The sequence below is a fragment of the Melopsittacus undulatus genome, chromosome 4, assembly GCF_012275295.1.
Source record: "Melopsittacus undulatus isolate bMelUnd1 chromosome 4, bMelUnd1.mat.Z, whole genome shotgun sequence".
NCBI classification, from domain to species: Eukaryota; Metazoa; Chordata; class Aves; order Psittaciformes; family Psittaculidae; genus Melopsittacus; species Melopsittacus undulatus.
Genome location: NC_047530.1, coordinates 54800382 through 54812798, shown reverse-complemented (window position 1 = coordinate 54812798; position 12417 = coordinate 54800382). Strand labels below are relative to the sequence as shown.

Here is a 12417-nt window from a genome sequence, read left to right as displayed (position 1 = left end):
AGAACAGAAATGTTTGTATCTTGCAGTTCCTCATGTGTAAAGTAGGGACAGAAATACTTGTTCTCTCTGCTATGTTCCTTTCCTGATATGTAATCTTTTTTAATGTGCAATCACTGAGCAAAATCAGTTCTCTCTGATGTATGATACTTTCTTTTTAGTTTCTTTCTTAGTTTGCAAATGTCCTATGAAGAAATTCTTCATTTATTCTAACAGTTATTGTCAAGTAATTTAGAAATCTGTCTTTTCATAGTGTCCTAGGAGCATTAAAGACTCTGTAAATAATCAGCTAATCATTCTTTCCTGTACTTACAAGTTCATGTGAAAGAATCAAGAGGAAATAACATTTGCTGAAAATCTTTTCACAGCAAAACGTTTCCATGTATAAATACATGCAGAGAGGAACATGCTGTGTATAAATACAATTAGATTCTTTTCCTGCAAGATCCAATTACTGGGGATTCATGTTGTATATAGCCAAATACTTAAATAATGCTCTGGAGAGCTGACTCACCATGCTTATGCCTGCAGTTTGCCGCTGGGTAGTTTGTCACATATTTAATCTGTAACTAATGTTTTCAAGACTACCAGTGTGCCTTGTGTACTACTGTCAGATAGCAAAATCTTTCCTCATGTTTGATCATGTGCACATCTATCAGTGGTGGCCACATGCATCAGCTGCCTCCCTTTAGTTTCCCTGGTCGTACATAGCTTGGTAGCATGTAATCTTTTCCTTCCATTTGACATTGTTCCTCCACCCCTTAAAAACTTTCTGTACTCTTTCTTAATTATTTATTGGGTAGTGAAATAATAAAAATTGCAGTTCTGCCTATCCTCTTTAATATTCTTACTTTGCTGGAGCATTATAGTTCCGTTAGACTCCCATGACTTTGAGAATTTCTCTGGTGCAGTGTCTAGAAAGGCTTAATTTCTCTACAGTTTTGAGGGAAAGTTCCTTTTAGACTTAATTCTGTTACAGATTCTAGGTTTAGATAGGACTATTCAAGAGCCTGATCCAAGGTTTGAGTTCAGCATGACTAGGCCCTTAGTTTCCCACTTGTAAATAGGGTTAGGAAGTGTATTTCTTTTCTGCAAAGTAATTTTGAAGGTTGTGAAGCTGAAATAAAGATGCATGAGACTCAAGTGGATACCCAGAACTGCACTTGTAATGGTCTACTAGTGCTATTGTGGGGAAAAAAGCCCCATCCTGGACTGACCTCTAGATCTGTAAGGTCAAGGAGGAGGGATATACTTTAGGATATACAGACTCCATCCCATGTAGTCTGCACTTAGTTTGTCAGAAAGAAATTTGATAACTACATCTAGTAGACCTGAGATGGCTCACCTATGTTTATTTTAGCATCTATCTATAGGACATGTTAAAATTGTTGGAAGCTATTCAGCTTCCAGCTTCCAACTGATGGAGATCTAGGACAGAGAAATTTATGCTCCCATAAGGAGATTTCTTTAAATTGCAGGATTAGAACAGTAAAACAAGCTCTTGACTTCATATCCTTGAAATGTATTGTTGTTACTAAATCCAGTGAGACTGAATGGATTTTGGGTTGATACATCCTTTAGAAGCTGAACTTATGATAGTGAGATATCATAAGATGCATACAGGCTTAGATTTGTTTCTCATACATCGAAAACACTAAGCAAAATTTTACCACTTTATTCCTTTCCTAAGGCTTTCAGTAGCGGTCCTCTTCTTTTTTTCTCCTTAACTTTTTCTCTCTCCCCTCATTCCAGGCCTAGGTCTTGTGCTTTTTGTGTGTAGATAGCTCACATTTTGTGTATTTCAAGCAAAAGAAAAAAAATCCTATCTAAAAATCCCATACCTGAGATCAAAATTAAGTGCATGTCCACCTAATGTATTTTGAAGTTCTTACAATTTAGATTAATTCAGGTTATAAAAGCATTCTACAACGTAGTTTACATTAGTAGTTTTTAAGAGCATGATACTGTCTATTTAAGAATACTGTCTAGATGATTTTAAGTGCTGACAGAATATAGGCTTTGATAAATAGTTTATAGGGTGGAAATGCCAATTTTCTGTTGCATTTTTTTTTCATTATCTCTTTGTTTTCATTTCTGTGTTTCAACCAAGACATCACCATGTTAAAGCTTATGTTCCTTTCCTGATGCTAGGTTGCTACTGAAGGGATTGGTATTCTGGGGGTTGTTTCAAGTCTTCCTATTTCCTCCCTGCCCTCCTTTGTAATTGCCTATCAAAAATTCCCTTTTCTTCTAAGCAGGTATTCAGGAACATCTCTATCAGGGCTTTTTCTATCTGATTTTGCAGAAAAACTAGAAAATGCTGACTGTATCAATAAAGACTTCCTTTTTTGGCACAGCGTGCTCAGCTTCTTTGCCTCTTCTGATCCTGCCCTTAAACTGGGAAACCTATAACTAGAGACATGAATGGTTTGTTTTACTGCACAGTGATCTGTCCTTCCAGTAAGTGGGTAGAAAGGAACCAGAAGGTAAAGAGAGAACATAGGGAGAGGTATCACAATTACACAAGCTTGGAAGTGTTTTCAGACAATAGGTGATGGTAAAGCTGCCTTTTGAACTATGACTTACAAAGATACACTTAGATCTCATGATACAGAAACAAGAAGCATGTACGTATGTTTACATTTAATGCCATTTTACACATCTGCATATAGCAACCAACATGTGTTCATGCACACAAATATTAAATAGTTAATGCTGCATTTACCACGAACCATCTACAGTATTCTAATGCAGTGGAGGTTCTTTTTTTTGTCTCCTGTCTGACTGTGTCTTCCATTCCCTTAAATGGGGTTGCCAGTGGAACTGTTCTTAATGCTTCATAACACACAGTATCAGTGATACGCTCTTCAGAACACTGAAATTGATTATTCTCCTCTAAAAGTGTGACCTGGCAGTGTAGCCTTTGTCCTAATGCCTAGTAATACGTGATGTTCCTGACAGCGCAGGATGTGAGCGCAGATGTTCTGCAGGCATCAGAAAAAAGCAGCCTCAGTGCAGTGTCTTAATGCTGTTGAAGGCATTTCATTTGCTGCAGGTCAGTGTCTGTTTTGAGGAATAAGATGGTTTGTTCCTTTTTGAAATGGGTTCTCAAAATTAGGTTTGTGTTGTCTGAAGCTTAATAATAATCTGGGTAGATATGCATGAGGTATGAGCATTTTGTTAAACTCATGGATGCTTAATACTTTTGAAATTCAGAGTATTGAGGTAAGAACTTAACTTTAGGCAGCCACATTAATGATAATGGTTAATATGGTTAAAGCTGTTAAAAATGCCACAGTGGATCTCAGCATCTCTCTGTTCTAGAGCACCTTTGCTGTAGCGCTTATCCTGAGATTTTAAGAGAAATGCTGTTCTCTTCACTGCTGTATTATACCTGCAACACAGAAAATTGTACTTTTTATTCTGCATCACACAGAGCTTCTGTCTGAAATCATCATCCTACCAAGATGAGAAAAATATTCTTATGGACTTCATTTAGTCCTTCAAGGTTGGAGAGACAGCTTGTTTATTTGTAGCAAGTTGTTATTAGTTTTACAGTAAGTAAATCAGAATTCACAGGGTTGGTGCAGAAACCACTGGATAAGGGTCCGTGTGATGCAGATGAGTCAGGAATTCCTTGTGGTCTGGAACTCTGTGAATTTAATGTTTCTGCAGTGTTGGGCTGCCTGTTGTTAGGTAGCTGCACAGCCAGTGCTGTTCCTGAGGGTGTGGACCACTCTGTTTTCCACTTGTACTTTGTACTGCAGCGGCAGTGAGAGCAAGTATGGAAAGTACAGTGAAGCATGCTAAATGTATAATCCAGTTGTCTTTTAATGCAAGTTGACAGCTGCTGGCAGAGCGGTTTGAAATGGTGTTCTTGGAGACTTGCTACAGATCACACTGAAAAAATCCCAATCCCTACAGCTCCTTCTTACAGGATTTATTTAGCTCTGTTTTCTGTGGGAAGCACCAGATTCTTTTACTCAATTAGTTCTCTATAATGCTTGCTAATTCTCCACTGTGTTGCTTGCTTTTTAACAAAGTATTTCAGAACAGCAACAGTATACAGTCTGATGTTATTTACTATATCATACATGAGAATAGTAGCAAATGTGCATTTTTTATGGCTAACATAATAGTATATTGCTAGCACTAAGTCTTAACCAAGAGCTGAAGTATGTTTGCAATCTCATGTTTTGACTTGCTATCCTGAAGAGAAAAACCAAACCTGTGATAAGAGCACACCCCACCCCGTAGAGGTGATTTACAGGTGTAATGAAGTAGTTTCTTTCTGGCTGTCATCAGAAGCCACAGAACCACAGCATGAAACTGTGAGGTGCCCTGGGGACTCTGGGAACCTCAGAGTGGGTTCCCCAGGACCATGTCCATCTCAGAGGATGGAGCTGCCAATGAATATGTATTGTCTTCTTTATAGTTTAACTCTGATGTTTTAACTGTATAGCAATTTACTAATTCAGCAGGCATATTTAGTCTTGTTAATGTGCTGCTCTTCCTGTTGTGTACACTGCTAGATGTACTTGTGAGTTGTTCAGGTTTCTGAAACTTTGAAGCATTGTTTCATACCAGCAGTGTTCTTTGTTAAGGGACATGGAATAATCTGGGACTCAGTCTTACCTGTTTCTGGACCAGTTGTGTGTCCTTATGAAATCTGCATATGTTTTCTATGTTGATCCTCTTAAGTGCATTTATTTTCTGCTTAGTTTTCAGTGTTTCTGGTGCATGGGTGGGTGTGCTTTAGGGGTGAGGCAGGCAACAGCGAAATCCGGTTCATCTCATGGAGATTCTGAAGTGCAGTGTGGGAAGTAAGATATTTGCCTTGGAGGCTAGTTTAGTCTTGTTTAAGTCTAGAAGTGTTACTGAATGTGAATCTTTGATCTCTGACTCTTAGAAAAGATGCTTTTTGTGAGTGAGCAATTCTCTTTTCGGTAACTTCTTGACACAAAGACAACTGAGGCTTTTGATGTTGTCTGACAGGGATCGATGGCCCAGCTGCTTTTCAAGATGATGTTCAGAAGATAGGAGGTCAGGTACAGATTCTTACTGTTGGACAGTCTAGCCATGATGAAGATGATGGAGAGAAAACAGCTAGTGGCCAACAACAGCAAAGCAAACAAGATCTTAGAACAGCAATGCAGAAAAAAGGTAAGTAGTCAAAGATGCCTTCATGGTCTCATTGCTTGATGTACGTTGACTCCTCTTCCTCTTCTCATTCTTGGTGAGAGGTGAAGGTTACAGCACTGTATTCTGCAGCATTTCCCATGTACAGTCCCCAAATGTTGTGGAATTTTTGTTTTGTTTTGTGATTTTGGTTTTTCTAGAGGCACACATGATTTGGGAGATAGACTGTGTATGTCCACATTCATGCATCTGTCCCTTCCTTCCTGTGCTGTTATTAGCTCTCATTAGACATTAACTGTAGGAAGGAAAAAAAATCCTAAAATCCTCACAAAGCTTTTTCTGAAGGCTTTTGCTTTGGAGTTGTTCTTCAGTGTGCAGCTTTTGAAGCAAAGATGGCTCAAGCCAAGAGTGCTCTGAGGCTTTAAGAATAAACTCTTTGTGCATAAAGAGCAAAATGTAAGTACAAACTTGACTCATCTAGAATAGACTATTCATACCTAAATGGTCGCTTCTTGTCTGCAGAGCAGTTCTCACTAAGATTCATTTTTCTCTGGGATGTTGCTCTGCAGATGTGAGCAACTTCAACTGAAATGGGCAGCTTTTCTCCAAGTGTGCTATTTCCTGGGCATTTGGGTCCGAGGGATGTTGGGCATGACTAACAAGTTCTGATCTGTGTGGTGATTGTGTTGTCTTAAACCGTGGCTCAGAATGTTTAATCATCAGGCACACTACTAAAGCTGATTGATTTAAAAACTACGAACAGACTTCTCGAATTAGGTCAGAGCACTCAGATTTTTACTCTAGGGGACATTTCAGTTTTTGATGTTCTTTTTTCCAGGATATATTTTTATTCTCCCCAATTTTTTGTTGATTTTTTAATAGAAGCAGTGGATGGGTGTTTTTATTTTGCTTTGGTTTAGTTTTGCTTTGTTGCTCTATATTCTTAAATATATGGTATGATGGTTTTTTTTACCAGGTCTGAGTATACTCCTCATCAAACACTGCTAAGAGTACACCATCAATATGCTTCAAGTCGGGGGAGGGGCACTTTTTAATGCTGGGAATGCTGAGGTTTACTCATTTTAATTAAAAACAGATCTATGCTCTGTGAGACACAAACGAAAGGTATTAAGACAAGGCTGCAACTAGCAGCACCTCCATACAATATTTTTACTCTGTGTGGTTTGCTACTTGGTACCAGCAGAGGAGGCTTGTTAGAAAGTTTTGAGTATCCCAGTATTCATGGGAAACTTTATGTAGAGCTAGGGCTTTTCATATGGGTTCCCATTGCCACTTCACTGCTTGTGTCATGGCCTCACTGGCATGTCCCCCCTGGTGTGAAAAGCACTTAGAATTACCGTCTCCCACCAGTCCTTCTCTTGCATGGAGTAGGAACAAAAGGGAAAGAACACAGAAGTAAATGCTATCTGGCACAATGGGGAAGACTGAGTCCCACCAGATTTGCATAGCCCTGATTTGGACCCATGCTGCTCTATGACACTAACTTTGTGGAGAGAAGCCTCTCTCAGCATGTCTCTGCTTCCCCAGTGAGTTAAGTTCTGTCACAAGACAAGAACCCATAGGCTACCCAAGTGTGAAAATAAAGAAAATGCCAAATGTTTTATTTGATTTCTCCATCTGTTGGAAATTGCCATACTAGAATAATTTCCTTCTTGCAGGAAGAATGTTTGTCCTTTTGATTTCCAAAGTCTTAATATGGCAGATGAGTCACTAGGACAGAGACAGACTTCCATAAGTTTAAACAGTGAATAACTCACACTTAGTCTTCACATTTATTAGATTCCAGTATGTCTCTGTAAAGAGTTGGAATGAGCAATTCGGTCTTAGTTCTTCTTTACCACCTGAATTTACAACTGTTTTGAGATTTAGGGAACGAATAGATTTGATTTCTGAGTTCAAAAAGGAGCTCTCTGAAGCATTCTTCCCCACAGATCATGAATGCAGACTTCTCTAAGGCTGGCACAGAATTTTCAACACCAAAATATTGGTGATGAAATAGTGAGCATGGATGTAGAAATAAACTAAGAAATAATGCTTGTGATTAATATCTGTGATTATTAATGAGTGAGTTCTACAGGCTTGAAAATATCTGTCGACCTGAGAACTCAGGCCTCCCTTGCATAAGCAGATCCTATTGAAACTTCTTGCTGTGGGGTGTATGTCCAGACTGGAGGAAATGAAGAAGCTAATAATGAGAGCGTTCATGGTGCAGCTGAATGAAATACAAGCATTGCATATGCTTCTGGTTTACTTTTATCCACTTGCTCTGACCATTCTGGTGTTGTTTCATCATCCAGTGTGCACCTGGTGTCAAAAGCTGGCTTAAAGGGATGTGCATTGGAGTTATTGGAAGCAGTAATAACATAAAAACTATTTTAAAACCTTTTTCATGTCTCTTTTTTCTTATTTTATTCCAAAAATTGAACTGAAGAAAGCCATTACTGATATTATCTCTGATGTTCATATTTCTCTACATTTATTTGGTTCAGCCTCTGCTTGTTGAAGACCACGTTTGTGTTCCAAAAGACTGACACGAAAGTCTCTGTGTATCCCTGGAAGTTTATAAAGCCTGAGAAAGATGATGAGGATTCAGTAGGCACAGGGGTATAGGTAGAGTTTATGCCATCTGAATATGAGTCTAAACACTTTTTTCAATGTTACTGAAGGAATATTTGTGTGGGATCTGTGTATACCACTTGTGTCAATCAGGTCTTTTTTTTTTGGTGTGTTAGGATTCAGGAGTAAGCTGAAAACCTACCGTGCAGAGCGCATCATGCACAGAAGGATTTGTGACACAACAGTTTAGCGTGGATGATGCTTTCTGAAGCTTCACAGTGTGATCCAGGGCTTTTTTACTTCATTCAGAGTACTAAAAAGAAGGTCATAGAAGGTATAAACAGAGAGAAGGTGAATTATGATTGTGCAGATAGAGTAAATCTCCATAACTGAGAATTCAGGCAGCAGCATTATGGCCCCATCCAGTCAGCCTTTAGCCCTGTGTGGAGTCCTGTTGGCAAGTTAGGCTTGTTCACTCAATTAAGGGTTTGCAGAATCAAGCCCATGGATTTTTTCCTTTCCCAGATCCCCATGCAAATACATCCTGGTCCTCTTCCACCTCCCAATCCAGTCTTGTCGCCCTGGATCATGTTCCTGGTAAGTATAGAAGGAAAAAGTTAATTACGCCCATGCTGCTTGGCTCTGGAAATCTTTGCATTTCATTTCTCCTTCTGCACTGGGCTTACCAATAGTGGCAGTTCTGGACCAAGTGTTTCCTTTTGTTTGTTTGCTTTAGCAAAAAATATTGTGTAGGTAGCCTGTAACTTGGAATGTAGAGTTTTAACCTGAATGGAGGGTAGCTTCTTCTGCATGATACTCCTTGGAAAACTTGGCTTGGCAAATGTCCCACCATTGACGCTTTCTGCTGCTAAGTCCTATTTGATGTTCAAAGTTCTATTTCCCTTTGAAATGTCTGAGGCTTTGAATTCTTGTAAAGTCAAATTTTCAAGTGCTGTAAGGCAGTTCCTTTGGCCCGTGCTGATACTGGTTCTTATGTGAAATAAATATGCATGAGAACATTTCCTTGATGTGAATGTTTCTTCTCAGTCTAAGATCTGCTTTTCATCAGATCACATAGGAATAGTTGAAAGTATGCTGTAGAAGGGTTCGTATTTTAATTGCTAAGGTTTCCAAGTGGCTGTGACAGGTTGTCTACTCAACTCCAATTTCAGGTTTAAGATTTTGTGTTGTGCTTGAAGTACTTGAGCGAATGAAGGAGATCTGGATTTAATTCCTAGCTGGATATTGCTCCTGTATCTCTGGGTAACTCAGTCCTCCCTGTGGAATGGAAACTGTATTTCCTTTCTCATTTGCTGAAATGTTTTGGCTTCTCAGGGCACGTACTGTCTCATCCATGTGTTTGTAAATGGCCTCACACAGTAAATCCCCTCTCACACACCCTCTTTCACCTGTGAGCCTAAGGGTGAAACAGTGTAATAAATGATGCTTTACAGCAAGTATAGACAGATTTAATGTATTAATATTTCATGTAAGCGTGGTGCTTTCTCCTCAGGCATCTCAAGCAGCATGAATTTTGATGAGGAAGAAGATGAGGAAGATGAAGACAGCTCCAGTTCTTCACAGTTAAACAGTAATACCCGGCCTGGATCTGCCACGAGCAAGAAATCCAATAAGGTAAGGAGTGAGTGCCAAAGAAAGATCATGCAGGCTACTACGTACTGCATGATTTCAGAGTGCAGTCACAATAGGCACTAGAGTATCTCCAAGGTGATTTACTGTTATAGCTCTCAGGGTTCACAGGAACAAGCAATGAAAATAATGACTTGGAGAAAAGAATAGCAAATATTGTCTGAACTTGAATTAAGAGAAAGGTAAACAGTAAATATTTACCTTTCTACCTCTTGCAGGTGCTCAGAAGGACCTTTTGTTTCTATTGCTTATTTCTGAACATTTTCTCACCCTGTTCTTGCTGCTGTTATTCGAACAAAATAAGACTTTGGCTTGTTCAAATACTCTAAATCACAAGCTCTTGCTAAACCAGTTGATGGTGCCCCACTCTTTTACGTACTGCACTGACCTCACACCTCTGTTATATCTCTGTCTAGTTAACCTGTCTCTCCGTATTTCTTCCTTTCAGCAATGGCCATCACTGTCCTTGGGTATGGCCCTTCTGAAGAAAGCAGTGTGGTGAGATGGGGAGGTGGGAGCCAGGTTTTGCTTTGTTACCATTACAGCACTCTGCCAGTGCAGCCACCCTATGCTGGTTTGCCAGATGTATCTGTATGCTGAGCACCAGTGGTGCAGGGAACTGCTCCCTGGGCCTTTGGTGGTCAGGAGCTTGCCTGATTGGAGGAGACTGATCCTAAGCTTGGTAAGCTGCCTTCAAGGCTTCTGAGGGGTCAGAATGAGGAAGACAGGATGTCCATTGTTCTTATTGTTTTAATGTGTAGCTTCTATCAAATGTCATTCTTTGGACCTATAACCTTGTAAATGAAAGCTGAGAAAACCTGAGTTTTGCTTACTGTTCTAGGAAGCGGCCTCAGCCCCCAGTCCTTCCACGAATGAGCCTCTCATAGATGTTGATGACCTGGAGGAATTTGCCATAAGACCTGCTCCACAGGGTGTCACTGTCAAATGCAGAATCACAAGAGACAAGAAGGGAATGGACCGAGGGATGTACCCTACTTATTACCTCCACTTGGAAAGGGAGCATGGTAAAAAGGTCATAAAATAACTTGAATGGCATACCAGTTGCACTTCAATATAAAAAAATAGTAAAAGTCTGAAGAAGTTTTACTAAAAAAATATAATTTTGTATTTTAAATATATTTTTTCTTGAATTAAGATCTGCCCTACAGTCTTCCAAAAGCAAAACAATACTATTGCTTTGTTCTACTGCCTTTCTTCGTATGACAAATCTTTGGCCTTAAATAATCCCTACATGGCACCTTTATGAGACAGTTGGCAGTTAGGGCTCTTTGCATTCTGTGGCCTGAAAAACATCTCTTTTCAATTCAACTGAAAGAGCCAGAGCAACTTAGAATGAAACATTTAACAAAACAGATACAATTTAATTATTTAAACTGTAAATAATGAACTGAATGGTTGGGAAGTCACTTTCCAGATTTTCTGTTGCTTCTCTAATGATGCTGGAAGACAAAAATATTGCCTATGGTTTCCTTTTGTCAAAGCAGGAAGTGGTGCTTGCTAACTCCTTTGGCATTCTAGAACATGTGTTTTTGCACTGCTCAGGTGTTTCTGTTAGCTGGAAGGAAACGAAAGAAGAGTAAAACCTCTAATTACCTCATCTCTATAGACCCAACTGACCTGTCTCGGGGTGGAGAGAGTTTTATTGGAAAACTGAGGTAAACACTAATACATCTATGAATTGTCTTTATATGATGCAGTTGATTTGAAATTAGGAAGCCACTATGACCTTCTTAGAGGCTTGACTATATCATGTGATAACAGTCTTGAAGTTCGTCAGTATTCAAAACATTTCAAGTACTTACAAGACCACATTTTATTAAAAGTCAACAGGATTGAAGCTCTTAAATGCTCAAAGGCCAGATTCTCAAGGGGATATGAGTACAACTTATCCTAATGAGATTTTCAGGAGTGCACGAGTAGATTATGTCTAGCCCCTAATGATATCAATACCTTGGAATGGAAGTTTTCTCTGTTACACAATCTGAAAACCTCTTCAGTTTTGCCTGTTTCTTAACATCCTAATTAGAGTTATTTATTGGTCTAGTGGGAGGTGTCCTTGCCTGTGGCAGGGGGTTTGGAATAAGATGATCCTTAAAGGTCCCTTACAACCATAACCATTCCATGATTCTATGAAGTAGTGAAATACTTTCAGAATCATGTTTCTTTTCTGTCTTGTCACCCCATCATACATCAGTCTGTTGTTGACACCTATGTGGAGCCTCTCAGTGTATGTTTAGATTGTCTGTGCCTGGGGAGAGGGGCTGTGCTGTTAATGGCCACTTGCCTGCATGGATCTTGGAACTTCATCTGCTACTTACTGCAGTACAGAATGAGGATAATGTGGTTTTAGTATGTTCTAAGTTATATTTTGCGCTTCTTGGTGTGATTTCCATTTGAATAGGAAAGGTTCATCTTAAAACTTTATGAAAATACTCTCTGTATTCTAATAGAGTTAGTAGTCAGGTAACAAAGCAGATAGTTTTGTAGAGAGTAAGCATACTTTTAAACACAAACAAACAAACAAAATAACTCCTCCAGAGTGTTTTCTTATCGCTTTCTTGAATTTACTGCTTTGCCAGGCATCATGAGAAGTCTCTGGTGTAATGATAAAGGACCTTTAGTATACTCTGCCCTAATGTGCCTTTACATTTTTGTTACGGCCCTTAAGCCAGGAGTTGATACATAGTTGGGGTAGAATTAACAGCTATTTGTACTCAGTATTATCTGTCTTTCCTTTGGGGCTACAGTGCAGGAAAGGATAGATGTCTCAGGCAGCATTGCTGACAAACGGTGATTGGATTTTCCATTTTTTTGATAGATCAAATCTTATGGGAACTAAGTTTACAGTTTATGACAATGGAGTAAATCCAATGAAAACAACATCAAGCCTGGAGGCGAGTATCCTGCGTCAGGAGCTAGCTGCTATTTGTTATGTAAGTACTGCTCACAGGCAAAATATGCGAGAAGAGCAGATCAGTTTCTGAAATAGCACACTGAATTTACTTCTCACTTATGATTATGTAAATCACCATT

The 12417-nt window shown here is 39.2% G+C and overlaps 1 protein-coding gene across 1 annotated transcript in view; it reads left to right on the top strand.

The window, feature by feature from the left end:
- Positions 1-12417, top strand: part of TUB (TUB bipartite transcription factor) — a 78682-nt gene that overhangs the window by 47931 nt on the left and 18334 nt on the right. The window contains 6 exon segments of the mRNA XM_031052738.2: positions 4993-5160; positions 8239-8310; positions 9227-9348; positions 10205-10396; positions 10927-11039; positions 12203-12317. Of these exon segments, the coding sequence (XP_030908598.2) occupies positions 4993-5160; positions 8239-8310; positions 9227-9348; positions 10205-10396; positions 10927-11039; positions 12203-12317 (782 nt within the window).